The sequence below is a fragment of the Ruditapes philippinarum genome, unplaced genomic scaffold (assembly GCF_026571515.1).
Source record: "Ruditapes philippinarum isolate M1 unplaced genomic scaffold, ASM2657151v2 ctg7908_1_1_1_1, whole genome shotgun sequence".
Taxonomy (NCBI): Eukaryota; Metazoa; Mollusca; class Bivalvia; order Venerida; family Veneridae; genus Ruditapes; species Ruditapes philippinarum.
The window spans coordinates 75,868-95,811 of NW_026863693.1; the positions used below are offsets into that span (position 1 = coordinate 75,868).

At 31.8% G+C, this 19,944-nt stretch overlaps 2 protein-coding genes across 2 annotated transcripts; both read left to right on the forward strand.

Moving 5' to 3' along the window:
* Positions 1–3,520: 3,520 nt before the first annotated feature.
* LOC132723042 (thymidine phosphorylase-like) lies at positions 3,521–11,544 on the forward strand. Its single transcript, XM_060707709.1, has 3 exons — positions 3,521–3,823; positions 10,142–10,261; positions 11,312–11,544. The coding sequence occupies exons 1-3, from the start codon at positions 3,667–3,669 to the stop codon at positions 11,542–11,544; spliced, it is 510 nt and encodes a 169-aa protein (XP_060563692.1). The 5' UTR covers positions 3,521–3,666.
* A 501-nt stretch (positions 11,545–12,045) lies between these two features.
* LOC132723043 (thymidine phosphorylase-like) lies at positions 12,046–15,951 on the forward strand. The gene is made up of 9 exons (XM_060707710.1): positions 12,046–12,270; positions 12,509–12,612; positions 12,812–12,977; positions 13,302–13,544; positions 13,872–14,012; positions 14,400–14,543; positions 14,885–14,913; positions 15,095–15,662; positions 15,821–15,951. Exons 1-9 carry the CDS (start codon positions 12,060–12,062, stop codon positions 15,886–15,888), a joined length of 1,674 nt encoding a protein of 557 aa, XP_060563693.1. The 5' UTR covers positions 12,046–12,059; the 3' UTR covers positions 15,889–15,951.
* Positions 15,952–19,944: the final 3,993 nt, after the last annotated feature.

Here is a 19,944-nt window from a genome sequence, read left to right on the forward strand (position 1 = left end):
TAACTGACTCTGCTGGAAAGGGGTTTTTAATTAATTGGACATTTTCTTAACATTATTTAAGCCTTTATTATCATTATAACAATGTTTATTCAAAGCTAACTCAATCAAAAATAAAGAGAAATTTCCAAAAAAGACAAACAAAAAACAAAACGCACGGGCGTTTGATAACAACACAGATTGGGAAAAATATAAAACTTGGGTGTATATCGCTCAATATGTAAGTTCAACAAGAATGGAACATAGCTATAAGAGAATCCTACTAGAGGTGAAATTCGAACATATGATCTCAAGATTAGTAGTATGATGCTCTACTCTAGCTTAAACAACACTGTCATTTTGGTCACCAGAAGTTTCTGTTTATAGAAGACAAATATTGCATATGTGGATTCAGGGTTTTACTCCAGAGGGGTATTGTAAAATTTCAACAAGAAATAAGTTTTCATATTACAGGGGTCGTTTGGTATTTTCCTAGTTATCCAAAGTAGTCTTGAGTCAAATTTTCACTAATTTATTTATGTATAATCTTATTCAATAGATCTGGATGAATATTATATAGAAACTACTAAGTACTAAGGAACACAATGTCTTGAGAAATCTATTTTAGAATATATCCGTACAGTAACTATAAGTAGGCAAAATGAACTCATCTACATAATCTGATACTGTTCATTGGTTTTAATATATTGTTTTCAGACTTTAAGTTTAAATTTCTTCAAAAAATCAGGTTTTAGTGTTTTATTTAACTCCTAGTTAACGTGAAAGAGCAACACAACGAGAAATATGTTATATTTCTTTGTTTTGACATTATTTCGCTTACTTACCATTCAACCGAAAAAACACTAAAAAGGTCGAAATATAAAGTCCCCCAAAGGTCTTTCGCGTAAGTTTATTTGTATGTTCGGATCCTGAATCAGCCACTTTTTTAAATTATAATTTGGAAATTGCCATGATTCTCTTTAAGATTCAATTGTATAAAAAAGTACCCTATAGGTATCCTAAAACCAGATGTAGTAAGAAAATTTTGAATTAATTCTTGTAATTAAAAAGAAATGTATCTTCATGACATGGTTTTGGTTAGGAATCGAGCCAAAGACCTTCAGAGCGTTAGCCCGGCATCTATACCATTACACCTTACCTCACTGACGTGTGAACTTAACATATCGACATATTGTTAGATATGACTGATTATCCAATCCTTTACGAAAGTTAATGAAGCGCCAGGTAATTACTGTGTACCTACTTTTATGACGAATCGCACATGTTTTAAAGATAATACCTGTTTACGTGTCATCAAGTTTTACACCACCTTAGACAAGCCATTAATTCTAATGTGGTTAAGGTCGATAACTTCAAACCTCCATTCTTTTAACTTATCGAAAAAAGTTTGAATTATATCATCTTGCTAGATCGGTTTTACGATTCAATGTCAGCCTACAAAAGTAATAATTTTAAACAATTTTGAACAATAAAACAGATCTTTTCATAATCAAATAGCCGGATCGTAACAAAAAAGTTCAATTTAATGAACTCTTGCAATGTTCTAAAATCCATAGGTGTCTTAAATATTTGGCAAGGCAAATAATGTTCAATATGATATAATTTTATCACAGTATCTTATACACGACGCATACTTTGTAACCACTTATTGTATATCAAATAATAATAATAATAATCATGATAATAATTATAATAAATAATAATAATAATAATAAAAATAATAATAATGATAATAAAAAATAATAATAAAACATCGCTAATTGTTAAATTAGTCAGTAAGTTTTTGTTTCAACACACATAAAACACAACCAAATGTATTACAAAACACTGTAACATACTGCTTTACACTATGTATCGATATATACCAGAGACACGTTTATTGAAATAACACACCAGAGGCGGCCAGGTTCGGTACCATGAGGCCGACCAGTAGTAATGCATATTCCAAAGGGAGATTGGCATTTTACTAGTTTCAAGATGGGCCATGATTCAAAATTTTACGTGATTTACTCTACAAAACGTTTACACAGTGTCGCATCTCAAACAAAACAAGGGGCTCTTAAAAGTTGACCCTTCAGGAGTTTGATAGAGTGGCTGATTTGTGCCATTCGTATGTTGGCTCCGCGACCCCGCCGAGCGAAAAATCGAGAATAAACAAGTTAAAATGGCGGGGGCGCGGAGCGAAAAGTCGCTAAATTGCGGGGCGCGTGGCGAAGTTAAATAAAAAACTTTGCCCCGCGGGGGCGCGTAGCGAGTTAAGAAATAAAACTGCAGTGTCGTGGATCATAAAATTGTGCCCCGCGTGCCCGCTAATTATCGTGTTTTCGCCCCGCGACCCCGCCAAGCGAAAAGTCCAGATTTAAGAAATAAAATGGCGGGGCGCGGAGCGAAAACACGCTTATTAGCGGGGGCACGGGGCGAATTTTATTATTAATAAACTTCGCCCCGCGCCCTCGCTAATTAACGTGTTTTCTATCCGCACCCAAGCGGATTTATTTCTTAAATCTCGCTCCGTGCCCCCGCAGGACGACGTTTTATTTATTAAACTTCGCCCCGCGCCCTCGCTAATTAGCGGGTTTTCGCTTCGCGACCACTCCATTTAATTTGTTAATTCTCGACTTTTCGCTTTTTCGGTGTCGCGGGGCAAGAACACGCTAATTAGCGGGGGAGAGGGGCGAAGTTTATTTAAACTTTAAACGTCGTCCGGCGCCCCCGCTTATAAGTGCGGTCAAGCTCCGCGACCACGCCATTTTATTTCTTAAATCTCGCTCCGCGCCCCCTCGGGGCGAAGTTTTATTGATTTAATTTCGCCCCGCGCCCTCGCTTATAAGCGACTTTTCGCTCCGCGCCCCCGCCATTTTAACTTGTTAATTCTCGACTTTTCGCTTGGCGGGGTCGCGGGGCGAAAACACGAATGGCACAAATCAGCCATCATATGTAGTTAACAGTAGTTCTAGCCTATGAGAATACTTTTCAAAACGTGGAGGTAATGCGATTGGATGTTCATTCCTTAACTCTGCTGTGAGTTCTGGACCTAGGACAAAAGGGATTTGTAAAAAAGATTCTTCAGAACTACTACAAACCGTGACCTGCCAAACAATTTCTCAATACAAATTTTGATAGATTTCGTAACCATGAGAACCATCAGAGAATAGCATTAATAAATGCATATTTTAAATAAATAAAAATGTTTTATTCTTTCCTAACTACTATAGTAAAAAGACCCTAAAATTGATTAATGTTTATTCCTGACAAACAGTGTGGTAACTGTGGTATCAAGCAAACACATCTTCATTGATGGGTATACGATTTCGCTCTAATACAACCTGACATCAAGTGTCAAGGAAGATTTCCAACTATGAATACTGCGTTACAATAATCTGACGCTTATGTTTAAAGGTATATCCTTCGCGATCACCGCTGTATAGTAAGCACTTATTGGTCAATATGTCTTCGAGAAGTAACTTTAAATAGATACGCCCATAATCGCTATATTATGTTCTGTTTAAACTAATGATAATATTGACAAACATTCCATGGATTTTAACGACGTCGATCATTTTGTTTTTGTAGTATGTTATACGTTTTCCTTATCATATGCAAATCTTGATTTATTTTGAGAATAATTAAATCATAAAAGACATTTTACTTCTGAGAGCATTCGGTTAAATGGAGAGATTTATTTTATATCAAAGAAGTGACATTCATAAGCCTACCGGAAAGGTAAAACAGAACAATACGCCTAGAAAGAAAGAACAAATCAAAGGAAACAAGGATCAGGGTGCTGATAATGCTACCGAGGTATCAAAACAGAAAGACGAACTAGGTTTGTATATTACTTCTTTCATCAAATGCTAAAATATGTGTATTAGTGTAATAAAGTGATTAGCTACAACTTAGGAAGTTGTTAATTGATAAGAATTACTTATAATGTTACCTACTAATAATTGAACTTGCTTATAAAACAAAAGTTGTTAAAAACAGCGAAGATTTTCATTTAAACCAGTTTCAGATATATTTGTTTCACGTATATAACTTTATTCCAAAATTGTTAAGTCGATTATTGTCAACTTTTTAAAGTGAATCATGCTAATGTTTTCATTGTGAAGCTGAGCTGAAATGACAATATATTTCAATAGACTGACTGTTATAACGGTGACTGGCCAACAATTGATACTAAGAAATGTATAGTATAAGATATATATCTGCCAAAAACATAAAATTTTATAAAATGAACGTTACAAGTAAACCTTCGGTGGATATTTACATATCAATTCTTGCCTTCTTGATTTTTTTTATCGTTTATGGGAAATATATTATAAAATTGAAAGGAATTAATATATTATGGCAAGGTATAGACTTATTTTAATTTTCGCGTGTTCACTAAGTATCTACCCTTGGGTGGACATAATGTCACTTTAAAGTGAAATATGCTTTTATATATATTTATATATATATTTAGGGCTAAGTCAATCCTTGTTATACCTCAAAAACAGTTTTCAGTATTGGAAATGAATTCTATCATTAACTAAACCAACACCCTTATCAATAAGCGTTATTTCTTTTTCGCTAAGTTTCGTGCGAAAACCCGCCACTTTAAATTTATATGAAAGCCATTTCAAAGTTCTAATAAAATAAATATGTCGTATAATTTAGGTAAGTATAAAGAATCATTTTGTTTCTAGATCTTTTACACACAACTGACAACATAAGTTTTGGTAAAATTATTCATAACTTTCTATATTTTCTTTCCTGCCCAAATATAAAGAAGCTTGATATTTCACTTTATTCCGTTATTTATTTTGACCGGACTGTGTCACAGTGATGACCAGAATCTTTCATGTTGTGTTTTTAGTATGGCGTTTTAGATGTTCTTACAGACTTTCGAAAGTCTATCTTATTGTTTAAAAATTGTTCTACACCCCCCCCCCCAAAAAAAAAACAAACAAAAAACAAAAAAAACAAAAAACGTTATATTTCAAATCTGTAGATATGACTTAAGTTGTGAAAGATTAAAGAAAGAGACACATATCATAGTAAATTACCTTCATCAAATTTTAGTTACAAGAATTATCTTTTAAAAAGATACTCGGTCGAAGTATAACTGTTAAACATGCAAAAGAATGTTGTTTTTTCAAGTTTTCAATACAAAAAGAAATTTAAGAAATGCTTGCATAACATGGCATCATAATTATTTCTTGTAGCTATTAAGAAAAAGCCTATTTTGTAAACATTGATATGAAATAAAAGCATATTGATATTGATGATTTTTCAAAGAAGAACAACTTCTTTTTAAAGTGTCCTTTTTACTTGTTTTCCGTTTGAATTTATAAAATTATTAAAGAACTATTCTCATTCCTGTAAACTTTATTTTAGAACAATCATTTACACTTTATTTTATAGTGATAAATATACCTTACATGATCTTTTTTTTCCTTCAGGCCCCGAAGGTGACCCCATTTATTGCCTCCGTCCGTCGCATGACTATTTAAGGGTCGGAGGTCCATCCCTTAACAGTTTTACAATAATGTGTTAAAACATGAAAAGTTAACATAGTATTTACATAAAGTAATTTACGGCAAAAAAATTACTTTTTTCTATATTTATGAGTAATACACAAACTAATGATACTAATAGGGTTAACTAGGAGGCTTGACGATAGAATTTATAGACATACGAAAAAAGATGATTATTTACAAAAGAAAACAACAATATAACACAACAAAACATCAAAGACGAATTCGAAAATACTACAAACATGAATTTATTCTTCTATGTATGCTCAAAGCTAGGAATGAAAACTGAAAAGACAAAGGTCGCTCCTAACATCAACATACGAACAAGTATTTTGATGATTCACAATAATCATTATCAGATTGGAACAAACAATATGGATAGGTCTCTATTATATTATGATTAATGACATATATTTAAAATAGTATGCCAATCTTTTTTAAATTGGTAAAGATTTCCACATTTGATAGCTTTTTCTTCATTTACCTTTAGAACATATGAAATATACTTTATAGCACCAGCAAAAGATAGCATTATTTTATTAGTTTTACATTTAAAAATATACATTTTGTCATATAAAAGAACTAAATTGTTTACAATATTTGTATTGTATTGTTTCCTTTAGTGTAACAAAAAAGCATAGTTTCTTTATTCAAGTTTGGCATGTTTAGTTTATCTATACAAATTTCGTGTATTAATTTATTGCTGTGAATGCATTCCCAAAAGATATGTTCTATAGTTTCATCATGAAGATTACAAAGGCTACATTAGGGACTGTTAATATATTTCATTTTGAACAAAAGATTATTTGTACCCAAAATCCTACGGATAAGTCTTACTTGAAACCATTGTAAATAAGTATCTTTTGTCAATTTGAATGGTAAATTATATATATTCTTCCAGTATTTATCATCATTTGGGAGGTATAGTTTTTAGACCATTTGACATAAAAAACGGGCTTGCTGAAATTGACATTAAGCGAATCATACATATATTTTGAGCATTTTTGGTCTTTAATTATCCCTTTAATGTGTATTGGAATTGTTGGGAATTTTTCCCTCTTTAAAGTTTTAGCAGACATTTTGAAAAAAGTTTGTAACTGCTATATAAAAGATGATTGATATTTATATTGTAGATCTTGCCTCATTCTTCTGGTGTATAAAACTGGCCATTGTCTTGTAAGATATCATTAATACAACGAATTCCCTTATCATACCAAGATTTCCAAAAAATACTTTATTGCCAATAGTAATGTTCTGATTGTAAAATAAAGATAAGTTACAAATGTCTTCTTTATCAAATTTCTGATGCCCAATAAACAATGAAAATGCATTTAAAGTGTGTTTTTAATAGATTTTGAGATTTTCTCGACATAATGCTTCCCACACGTGACTAATTTCTGTACATCAATCCCCTGTGTTAAAATACTCCAACAACCATCACTTGAAATAATTCTTCTTATCCATGTAAGTTTTAACGCATTCATAAAAGCATTTATATTTACCATTCTTAAACCCCCTTCCATGTAATCTTTAACTAACATATTTTTATAATTTTTGAAGTTCCATTCCAAATAAAAGCATATAATGTATCATTAAAGCAGCTGACCTCCAGAAGATAGAAAAAACTGCGTCTTGCTAATATTTCAAAACCCCCCCTCGAAAACATTATATATTTGAAAGAAAACGAAATGACACTTCAAAATGTTCATATTTTAACATTATTGCACTGAAAACAAACGGTTCGCTATTCCACCAACGGGAAATACCTTCTTTTATTATTCCACGGAATTCTTTCATCCGGGTTTTTTTCTTGTATCACGTGATCGTACAGGACAATATCGCGACCTGTGCTCTGGAACGCACGGAATCCGGGACTTTATCAAACAAATAGGGATACCAATAATTGCTTTTGTTTTTATATTTGTAGTAATTCATGGCCCTAAAAATTATTATTGATTAATTATGTCATATATTTAATGACCAATTTATCGATTTAACCTTTAGCTTGAAATGTGATGGGGGCCTTCTCAATAACGAAAATTGATAAACGATCCCAGGCATACCGGATACCGGGATTTTCCCGGACCACTGTTGTGACACGTGACCGCGTTAAATGAATTATCTTTTCCTATTTATATTGGCTACTGCGTTAGTATCGTAGAAGATTATCCGAAAGAAGAAAAATCCGTTATGTAAACTCTTTTGTCAACATTCTTACTTGAATTAAGGTGTCAGTGATGATGGATTTATACAATAAACCTAACTAGATCAGTATTTACTGTTTACTTGAAATTTTATTTCATTTTTTTCATTTTTATCCCACCGAAGCATCTGCGGTTGATCAGAATTTGGACCATAAATGCTTACAAGTGTTAGGTTTTTATCATAAATGGTCTTATCTAAAATAATGAAGTTTCCATTCTTATCAATAATTGTGTTCTTAATTTTGTATTCAATTTTTTTTCCAAAGAAAATAGCTACAAATTTGTACAAAATCGAATCCGCATTTGAATCAGACAAATGGTCTTTAAGCGGTTGGCTCTGGAATATGGGGTATTTTCCGAAAATTTATACAATTTATATAAAGAACAAATCGCCAGTCCAAAAAAAGACCATGCCATGCGGAAATCTCACGGACATATTTCTTGGGTTAGGGCTTTGGGCTTAATGCTGTTTAAAGAAGACCCTCCAAATTTATACAAAATCGAATCCGCATTGGAATCAGACAAATGGTCTTTAAACGGTTGGCTCTGGAATATGATGTATTTTCCGAAAATTTATACAATTTATATAGAGAAAGAACAAATCGCAGGTCCAAAAAAAGACAATGCCATGCGTAAATCTCACGGACATATTTCTTGGGTTAGGGCTCGCGGCTTTATATTGTGCAAAGAAGACCCTCCAAACTTGTACAAAATCGAATCCGCGTTGGAATCAGACAGATGGTGCTGAAATGATTGGCTCAAGAAATTGAGTACCTATAGCGTTCATTTTATAATAATTGACTGTGCATGACCTCAAATCCTATAAGAAAGTTCCCTTAAGTACGTTTATTTGTCACACTAAACATACTTTCATTTTTATAAAGCATCGAAATAATGTAAATCAGTTTTAGAAGGATGTTGTCTCAAAGATGTTGCTTTTACTGCCAATTTACGGTTATAGAGAGAAAAAAGCAAATCGACAGTCCAAAAAATGACCATGCCACGCGGAAATCTCCCGGACATATTTCTTGGGGTAGCGCTTTGGGCCTTTTATTGTGCAAAGAAGACCCTCCAAACATGTACAAAATCGAATCCGCATAAGAATCAGAAAAATGGTTTTGAAACGGTTGGCTAAGGAAAATGGTGTTATTTATACAATTTATATAGAGAAAGAACAAATCGCCGAAACAAAAAATGAACATGCCACGCGGAAATCTCTAGGGCCTATTGCTTGAGTTAGGGCTTTGGGCTTTATACTGTGCAAAGAATATCCCCCAAACTTGTACAAAATCGAATTCGCATTGTAATCAGACAAATGGTATTTAAACTTTACTTTAGACATGCAAAAATCTATATACGCTGAATGGAACTGTGAATGTTACTTTAGCTATGGAACATCCAATTCCAGAGGTGTAGCTATTTTTGCGTGTCTAAAGTAAAGTGAGTGTCTTGCAAACAGTAAATATCAGATTTATTTTCTTTTAGAAAACGAAATACGTCTTTCCGCTTTTTTATACCATTCAAACCTCTACAGTTAGAGATAATATTTTAAGGCCTCCCATAAAACCACGTTACGAGAGCACCACTGTAAGTTTCAATTATTACAAAAAACGTTTGTAAAATATAATAGTACATGTAAAATTATTTAAAAATGGGATTTCCTAAGATAAACTCAATTCTGGTTAAAATAGAGTATAAATAGTAACCCAAAGCCAACATTGTTTTACATCCTGCTACGTAAAAACTTAAGGACTGTAAATTAAAATTTCATTCAGCGTTGGAAATTGATTGTCGTGCAGGATAGCAATTTGTCCACGCTGTGAGTAGCAAAGCAAATGGCATAAAAACGCTTTTATTTATAATTATCCTTTTATTACATACATAAAAGCTTTGCGACAGATATGGTTTCAATATTTTAAATTTCTTTTAAGTTTTAACTGAGATATAGCTGTCAAGAATAAAATCCACGAATAACGGATGAATACGTAATTTTTGCAAAAGATGCCCAAACTTCACCAATACCTGATATTTTATCTAATTAAATTCTTAATTGTTTAACAATTTCATGTCCGCTGATGAATTGTTTTGTTCGTTAATATTTGTACGCCATTTAAATGCAATTTTGCCATGTGTTGGCGTTCAGTCCAACTAGACGGATTTCCAATTGTACCAATTTCTCAGCAAGTGTCAGATTACCCATAGGATTTCTGAATCAGCAGTGAGAAGCAAATGGTCATTAGACTCAATCTCCGAATTATTGAATGTATTGGTATATACTGGCATTGCCTTTTAGCACTGAACTATTGTTTTCAAACATTCGATGAATTGGAAGACTAAATAGACGTTATAAGATCATGATGGATTTCTTATTCCTGGTATCTTGACATATTTAACAATATATATAACAAACGGTTATAATTCCAGTCATAAGCTGTCAGAAACTGACAGCAGACGAAGACGTAATTACCAAGGAAACTGATAACAATGTGAACTGTTTAGAGCAATATGGCCCGCCGGCAAAGAGGATTAAGAGAGAAGAAATAGGTATGTACATATACTAAATGAACAATCTGATTGTGAAATACATATTTATACTCTTTTATTTTTAACTTTTCTGTCTGCAATTTATGCCCTCAGATTAATGTGTGTTCTGTGTTTCATGATATTTTCTACTTTAGTGTTCATTTTTCCAACTAATTCTGAGCAAAGTGAGCTTCACACGCTGACCAACATGTTTTGCAAAATTTCAGGACTCAGGTCAGATACGTTCTGGGTTACGCGCGACATAAGTTGAAAATTGCAATTTATACTATTTATGCATGGACAATTTCCCTAACAAAGCTGAATTAATCCACACGTAAAACTCCTGGTGTACCACTACAAATACTGATCAAAATATTTGTAATGTATTTTGGCTATAGCTCAAGCACTTTAAGAGCTACATGTGGCACAACATGAGAACGCACGCACACACGCACGCCCGTACGGACGGACAAGGGCAAGTCTAATTGCTCCCCTCCCTAGAATGGGGGCATAACAAAACAAAACAACATATTAAAACAATATATCTTTAAAAAATACTCTGATCAAAATGTCATTGAATTGCTTTTTGATCTGGTTCTTTGAGGTGGTTATTCCTGATATTTTCTCTAAACTGATCTTTAACAACACAGCAGATCTTAATATTAAAGTGATATTATGCTATTTTTTTCGCTGTTAAGTTGAACAGAATAAGCTTTATATTGCAAAAGATTTACTTATATAATCATGGTGTCTGGCCGATACTTTATAATGTGGACTGGCTAGAAAAACATAAATAACACTACCTAAAAATTATAAGACTGTTCGACTCTTTTTATCATATTGGTGTTATCCATTCATAACAAATGCTAGTTATAGAAACTTCATCGGGTCATGTTGGATATTTTTTAAATTTGCATAGAAAAATACAATGTACATATATAAGATTGAAACAAAAATTGGAAAGTGCAGAGTTTTTTTGACATTTACTAGTATCTTTCTATTTGCAATTTACACTGAAATGAGCATAATTCCACTTTTAATTAATGAATATTCTTTTTTATGCGTATTTAGGTGACATGTTAAAGGTGATATATAACAAAAGGCTTGACGATGAAGAGACTGTCCATCTAACAAGAGCAATGATAAATTCGGGGATTACCCTGCGATGGCCTGCGGATTGGATAGTTTTCGAAAAGCATAGCACCGATGGTGTTGGTGACAAGGTCAGCTTAGTTCTTGCGCCTGTACTAGCAGCTTGCGGACTAAAGGTATGCATGTTAAGGGCTGTCCGGCGTAAAGCTTAGTCACCAAACTCATTTATCTTTCTTATCATAGGTTTGTTACATAATGTTCAGTTATATCATATTGTGAAACGATGTATATATTTTTCTTGGCATTATGATGAGGTTCAGAAATATATGACGATACCAAAGGAAAAAGCAGTCTCTTATATATCTATGCACTTTGAAGCCACTGTTTTAAATCACAGAAATAGTACGAAAGTACAAAAAAAGTCATATAACCTCTGTTTATTTACTGTTTTTATATACACTGCACGGACAGTCCTCGCTACACAACGTTATAAACAGTGGTATTTAGAACAGATTTAAATCGCCAATGTTGTATGCAAGCTTTAGCATCTTTTGACTCGTATATTCTTAAGATTTAGTATGAAAGCATTAGTATCATTGACTCATTTATTGCTCAGATGAATTAAATAATTGAAGTCACTTCGAATAATTAGCCATATAAAAACGATATTGAAACGTAAGAGCGACTATATGGTTTATAAATGTTTTAGGTACCAATAATATCAGACATGGCTCAACAACACACTGGAGGAGCATTGGATAGACTTGAATCTATCCCTGGCTTTCACATTATGCAGGAAGATACAGACATGCGCCAGATATTGAATGATGTTGGATGTTGTATTGTAAGTCAAACAAGTCAACTTATACCTGCTGATCGAATTATGTACGCTGTACGTAACGATACTACAACAGAACATGAGCATTGTCTGATAACAGGTTTGATTTTATGTTCTAGCAATTTATACATTATCTTAAGTTTATAGTAACTTCTTGTATGTCTTATGAAAACACGATGAGGTCATAAATTGCATTAACTTTTATTTAAATTTAATTAGTTACAAAATTGGAAATACAAAACACACATATTACGTGCATTTTATATTTGAAAGAGCATAAAATGAAATAAATTGTTTAACATGTGAAAAGAAAGGATATGTCCATTAACTTATTGCAGGATCCGTTATCTCAAAAAAGGCTGTAGAGTCACAAGATTCAGTGGGTTTTGATCTGGGATGTGAAACAGGGACGTTCTACGAAGACGGGCAAGTCATAAAAATGGTAAAAACGAAAATGCTAATCATCAAAATAAGATATAAGTATTCAGTCATTTGTAATTAGTACATATAGGTACTTTCCCATTTCTAGGGAAACTGTAACTAATTTCGATTAATTGTAATGATTTGAATATTTATTTTTTGAAATGTATCATATCCTTGAAATGTATAATTTAGGCATATCCTTGAAATGTATACTTTAGGTAAAAGCAACAAACAGTTTACAGATAAAAACAATTACCTTGTTAACTGACTTGAGCTCACCGCCTCTTGGTAAAACCTTTGGAAACGCTCTTGAGGTAGCTGAATCTATACAATGTCTTCAAGGAAAAGGACCAAAAGATCTGACGGAATTGGTTAAATATTTAGGTATAGATAATAAATACATGAATATAGGCTGAAAACTATTGCAACAATGTTTTAAGAAACAAAAACAAATCACATATGGACTACAATAAGTGTTGTATATAAAACCACTTATACAAAGTTACGGTCACTATCGAATTAATTTGTTTGGAAAGAGCCATGATATTAAAAGAAATATTCATTTCCGAAATAGAAACATTCTTTTGAAATGTCATCCTTTTTAAAACTGAGTTAAAACTATATCGTTTGAACAAAAATAGTGTTCTAAATAGTAATAAATAAACATGTTTGATTATTAATTCCAAGTTGACTATTTTGTATTCACAGGGGGGCAACTGTTGGTCAGTCTCAAAAAGGCGTTAAATTTAGAGCAAGCGTATGAAATGATAGATGACACTTTAAGTGACGATAAATCAGATAATTCGGCAATTGTCAAGTTTAAAGCTATGATTGAAGCACAGGGTGTGGACCAATATTACGCAAAGAGACTCTGTGATAAAAAAACAGACGTTTTTGGTATACTATTATCTGCATCCGTGTGTACAACAGAAATTCAAGCAAAAACATCTGGTATATTAAATGTATTGATTGTAGTCAAGATATCGAAAGAGTCTATGGTGTAGCACCTTACTTTATATATCTTTCGTGTGTTTTTTTGTATATAATTTCCAGCTCATGACTCATATCCTTTTCATATACACATGCTATTCTAAAAAAAGGTTAATTATTATATATTGTTTATCAATTGCTTTTACACTAACCATAATCAAAGATATATAATTTCCTCAAAAAGGTTTTGAATTTATTTTCAATATTTACAAAGACATGTTCTTACATACAGATAATACTTAAGTGAAATAAATATTATTGTGCATGTTATAAAATTTTATTTGCTAGGTTGTATTCAAGGTATTAATGTCCTGACATGCAAAAAAGTGATGGAAACATTAAGATCCTGTGCAGAAAAAATTAGAAACTCTGATGGTAACACAGTTGGACTCAAGGTTTTAGTCAATATCGGAGATGCAATAGAAGAAGGTTGTAAACGGTCATCAAACTTATAATATTTCCTTAAAACAAAACGTGTTATCACAATGTATATACATTTTACTATTTAGTACGTCAGTAACATAATTCCAGCACATCAGTTTTTTTATAGATATTACAAAATGTCTGTTGATGTTTGTTATAGTACTTACCTGTTTAAAAGAAAACAAAACAAAGTTTATGTTTCACCTAGATCTATATTTTACTTATAAACTATGTTGTCGCATTTTATGTACGTGGGTTATGATATAAAATATACTTATTCGGAGAGGAAATCTTTTAAGCCAGTCATCATACTTAGCATATTGATTTTAGAGAGAAGAATTGTTAAATTAAATAAAATCTATGTAAAATAATGTACAGTATTACAAATTAAAGGCTGGCCTTGGATCAAAATTTATCATAATGGGGAGCTTTCAGGAGAATTGGTCAAAGACATTGATGGTGCCATTGAAATATACCAAGATCCTACTGAACCAAATAAAAGGCGGACAGATTACGAAAATGAGGAAGAGAGTAAAGGTATTATGGAAACGAAAATCGAATCATAATTATCTCAACCGTTTTTGAAATGCTGGAGTAATTCTATGTCAAAATATCAAACACTAACAGATTTTCAATGAATATCATTTCATTAAATATATGTAATATGCCTGCTTATTTTTCTTGCAACACTTGTTTTAGATAGCGCCTCAGTACTAGTAGAATAATTGTATAACTTCAACAGTCTGTAAGTATACACTGCTATGTAACGTTAGATATATGTTAAAATATATTCTACAACTTCTTTACAACATGAATAAATAAATGACTAAGCCATATTTAATTTCTATCATTGTTTTGCCGACATTTTATCTTTTCAGAACACACGAAGAAGAAAGAGGAATTTTCAGTAAGTTTAATTTCAACAATAAATTGCAGCTGAAGAATGTCAACGACACAAATATTTTGTAATGAAGTAACTTTATCATCTTTGCATTTAACAACACTTTTGTGTTTACATCTAGAGCATCAATTGATTTGGATTGGTCGGCATATAAAATCATTGATTTAATTATTTTATAAATTTGCAGGATATTCGCATAAAAGAGATAAAAGTTCAGGCGAGTGAGTTTCCAAGGTATGAGTATGCATTAGGCAATCTGTTGGATGTTGTGATGCGGTATAAAGTTTTTCTTCAGTCAAACTGCATCGGGCACGATGGCAGATATATTCTGTTTTATATATGTACCAGCCCTGAAAATGACAAAATGATCGATGATTTTCTTCAAGAAATAACTAAGAAAGGAGAGATTAGAGATGGTGGCTCCCTTGAACAATTTGTTCAATCTAAAGATCAACCGTCTGTCTCTTGCTTCATAACACCTGAGAACTATCATCACATTTTGACAGCAATAAGACACAGGACAACCATGTCATTTATCCTATGCGAAACTGACTTGGAAGAAAAAGCTAAAAGATACCAAAACACATATGCCATTCAAAAAAATAACGCATGGAAACAGATAGATTCAGTCTTAGAAAAATGGCTTTTTCAAAGTCTCAAGCCAGTTTGTAGTGCATTAGGAGGGGATATTGAACGTAACCTTTCCGACAAAAACGCAACTAATAGGGATGTGTATGAAGAAAAACCAATAACAGGCAAGTAATAGAAATAAAACGTGTTAAATAAGTAGTCATCAAACACGTTTATTAGCAGCTTTTTCAGAATACTGATGTATCGTCTAAATATTTAAATGTATAAACACCTTTATCATATATTGTATATCGACTCTAAATCTTTGTAATTACCCTTTTAGATGACGAGCAGACCAATGAGACAAATGTAATTATCTTTCTTAAAAAAGATATGCTTTCAACTCTTTAAGACGGAAACTAAAGATTGTCTTTTTGAAGAGATTATAGGACTCTTAATATGAGTGACGTCAGTATTGACGATATTTGAACATTCCAAAATACAGAAGTGACCTTGGACTTAAAGAGTAATATTGTTTCTTTGAAAACCTAACAATTTTTTTTTTTCTAGTACAATAACAGGATTATTTCGAAAGTAAACAAACATGGCAGCATTTAGTTGCACGTAATGTCTCTTGATATATTACACCACTTACAATCCATTAAGTAAATTTATTTAAGAGTGTTCAAAATACAAAAAAGCTAATTTATTTCACAATATTCAGGGAAAAAGTTACTTCAAAAGAAATTTTTACTCTCTTAAATATCTTAAAATACTTTTGGTTCCATTCTGGAGGCATGAAAAAGTCATTCTTAAATTATTTTGACATCTATCTAACATTCGTATTGTCCAACGTAGCGAATACATTGTGTACATGTTTATTGATACAAGAAAATTATAGTTTATTAAAAAAATTTGTTTTTTCCCCTTGTGAGTATTGAAAGGCCCCTTTCCCCAAAATTGAAGGGATTTTGGTGTTGGTTTGGGCGTAAAGCAAAAATTAAAAAAGCTGTGAAAATTTGGGCAAAATTTTTTTCGGGGGAAAAACCAAAAATAATTTTTGTCCCAAATTTTTTTTGACCTTTAAATCTATGGTACGGAAAAAAGTTCCCCTGTCTGGAAAAAAATTTTTTAAACCCGGTGAAAAGCATTTGTGTTGGGGTTTCCCTCAACAAAGGAAATTTTGGCTGCTTTTCCCAAAAAAAACCCAAAAAAAAAACCCAGGGGATGTATGTATGGGCTATTCTCCAACATTTGTGGGCCCGCAAAATAATCAACACAAAAAAAGTTTTAAAGGGAGGCGGTGAAATTAAAAAGCGTTTTTGGAAAATTAGGGCATGTTTTGTTGGAAAGGGGGAAAAATTGTAAGCGCAGCGGCTTTTTTATAAAAAAAGTTAAAAGTTTCAAAGGTTTTAAAAAAGCCCGTTGGAAACAAAAATTTTTGGGAAAGTTCTTTTAATCTAAAAAATTTAGTTGGCGGAAAGAAAATTTGGGGGGCTAAATTAAAAACCCGGAAAGGAAAATAACGTGCCCGGTTATAACAAAAAAAATGGATTTTTTTTTTTATGGAAGAATTTTTCAGGGTTTGGGGGAAACGTAGGAGGAAAAAATTCTTCCCCCTGGTGATAGTGGTGTAGCCCTTTCTGGGTGTCCAGGGGAGGGGTTGTTTATACCAAATTTTAATGATTATGGAGGGGGGGAATTTTCAAAGAAATAAAAACAAAAACGATTTAAAAAAAAAAAAAAAACATAAAAGGGGGCGAAAAATCCATTACCCTTGGGAGATTTTTCTCCCGGGAAAAAAAAGCGAAAAGGTTTGGAAAAATTTTAGCTTTTCTGAAAAGGTCATTGGATATTTAAACAATATACCAGCAATTTAATTAGATTTTACGCCCACGTTATTTAAAGGCAAAATAAGATAAAGGGAAAAATTATAAACGGTTTTCAAAAAGTGTAACGCGTCTGTTTTCCAGATACTAAACTATAAGATTTAAAAGTTTATACCGGATAATCTCTTTTATAATACCAAAAGTGGTCATAAAAAAACTTTTAATGTATGGTTCGTTCATACATAAGGAAATTTCAGTTTTATAATTAACGGGAACCATGTTTCCTCTTATAGCTGTATTTGTTAAAGAAATACTTATGATTCTGTTTACATTGTATTGGAGTTAAATGTTTTAATGCTTTAACTGATAAAAGTTTTGATTTTGTGTTTTTTAGTGGTGTGGTAGGTGTTAATTGTATCATTAAATAAATAACAAACCAGTATTATTGTAAAATTATGATGGATACCATTTGCTCCAAGTTTAAAGTAAATCTATTAAAGGTTTTGTTTTTCAATATAAAAACCTTTTTTTAAAAAACCAAAAGGTTTAAAAACCCAAATTTTTAAAAGTTTTATAAAAATTAAAAAAAAAATTAATGTTTTTTGGGTGAGCACAAAATTTTATTTTTTTTCCTTCAATTTGGTTAAACCTTGAGCGAAAAAAAGCGGGCCCCAATGATTTTTCAATTTCCCTATTTGAAAAAAATTTTGCCATATTTTAAAAAAGCCCCAAAAAGGTTTTTTAGGATGATAATTTTTGGGCACAAATTGCTGTAAATTTTTTGTAAGGGTTTTTATTGACCTTTAGTTTTTCAAGCAGCCCGGGAAAAGGGTTTCTGCCCAAATTTCCTTGTTGAACATTTTTAGAACTTTTTGAAGAAAAATTTTTAAGGAAATATATGGGTTTTGACACGGAAATTGTTAATTTAACTTTCAATTTGGTTTCCTAGATCGGGAAAAGGCGTTTTTAGGGTTTTTTCAAAACCTTGTGGTTTATATTTTTGGGGCCCTCTTTGAAGAAAAGAATTTTTAAAGGCCGGGGAAAGATTTAAAGGAGGCAACATTTTTTCCCTTGGGTTATCTTTTTTTTGAAATGGCCAGTGGTTTTACATTGTTTTGCCCCCCGCCATTTCTGAATTTAAGAGTGTGAAAAAAACTTTCCCTTTATCACAAAAAAGCCAAAGCCTTTTCCCCCGGGGTAATTTTTTTCCTTTTGATTTTTTTGTTAAACATTAGCGAAACCCTACATCTCCCAATCGCCGTTTCATCCCTATATAAATTTTTTAATTATCAAAAAATTCCCCTTCAAAATTTTGAAAACGGGGAAAATGAATTTTTAAGTTTACTAAATATTTTTCATTTATTTTAAAAAAAAAATTTGTGATTTTTTCCATTTCTTATTAAAAAGAAAAAAAGGGAAAAAAAGAGAAAAAAAATTAGTTTTTAAAATTACCCCAAAACCTGAAAAGGGAAACAAACGATCAACCCCCTTTTTTCTTGAAAATAAGGGGACGTAACATTATTTGCCAAAATTTGGCCCTTCCCAAAAAAAAGCTATTAAATAGAATCGCTGGGAAATTTTTTTGATTCCCCAAATAATGTGGGGAGGGGGTTTTTTCCTTTTTAAGCAAAAGGGGTTTTTGTTCGCTTCTATTTGAAAAAGTGGGTTACTTTCCCCGCTTCAAAAATTTTATTTGAAATTTTAAAATTTGGGCCCCTAAATACAAATATTTAAAAATGGGCTTAAAGTTAAAGGAAATAATAAGCTGAGGGGGCTATCCCCCAAAAATTGCGAATATGATAATTTAAAATTTCGAAAATTTTTTTTCTGTAAATTAAGCCTTTTTTGTTTCCCTTTTTTAAAGGGGGTTAAAATTAAATTTTAACCCCTGTTGGAAAAAAATGAACATTTGGGGTTGTTAGAACTGAAAATTGGGTCACTTTTAATTTTCTTATTCCAAATTTCGTTTTGCCAAAAACAATATTGAATTTTGATGAAAAATAGTTGATGAGAATTGAAAGGTATCAACTTAAACTTTGATTCCCAAATAGGTTTTAAGGTTCGTAAATTTTATTTTTTCGACAGTTAGAGGGAAAGTTCTAAGAAACAAACCCAAAAACTTCTTAAAAGAGGTCTTAAAAAAATCACAAGCCAATAAAATCCAAAGGGTCTGGGGGCCCATTGCAACGGTATATACTGGTCCAGTTTAAATTTTATCTTGCCCTTTTTATACTTTTAATTTAATATTTCGAAAAAATTGTTTTTGTTTACGATACATTAATACTTTATAATTACAAGAAAAGATTAAAAAGGGAATTATTTAAGTGATTAATGTTAGAAATTTTGTGATTTACTTATTTTTTTTCGATTAGATTATTATGGGAATCTATTATTAGGACTTCACAATTTAATGTGGTGCATGCAATTGCAAATGAGCAAATGATAAATTAAACAAGAAAATTGATTTTAAAATACCCTTAACCTAGTCTTTGAATTTTATAAGATACAAAGTGACTCTTTTAAATCAACATTGACCCTTTGATCTTTTCGAGCCATTTCCAATCGAAGAAATTAAAATAAAAAAAAAACTACGGAAACACAGGAAAAAAAGATTAAAGCAATTAGATTGGAATGAAAA

Bases quoted from the DNA above. Each gene is read 5' to 3' on its own strand.
- LOC132723043 (XM_060707710.1), top strand. From the start codon at position 12,060: ATGGCTCAACAACACACTGGAGGAGCATTGGATAGACTTGAATCTATC. The intron at 14,544-14,884 runs GTATTATGGAAA...TTATCTTTTCAG, and splicing joins AAATGAGGAAGAGAGTAAAG to AACACACGAAGAAGAAAGAG. The intron at 14,914-15,094 runs GTAAGTTTAATT...ATAAATTTGCAG, and splicing joins AGAAGAAAGAGGAATTTTCA to GATATTCGCATAAAAGAGAT.
- LOC132723042 (XM_060707709.1), top strand. From the start codon at position 3,667: ATGGAGAGATTTATTTTATATCAAAGAAGTGACATTCATAAGCCTACC. The intron at 3,824-10,141 runs GTTTGTATATTA...TTATAATTCCAG, and splicing joins AAAACAGAAAGACGAACTAG to TCATAAGCTGTCAGAAACTG. The intron at 10,262-11,311 runs GTATGTACATAT...ATGCGTATTTAG, and splicing joins GATTAAGAGAGAAGAAATAG to GTGACATGTTAAAGGTGATA.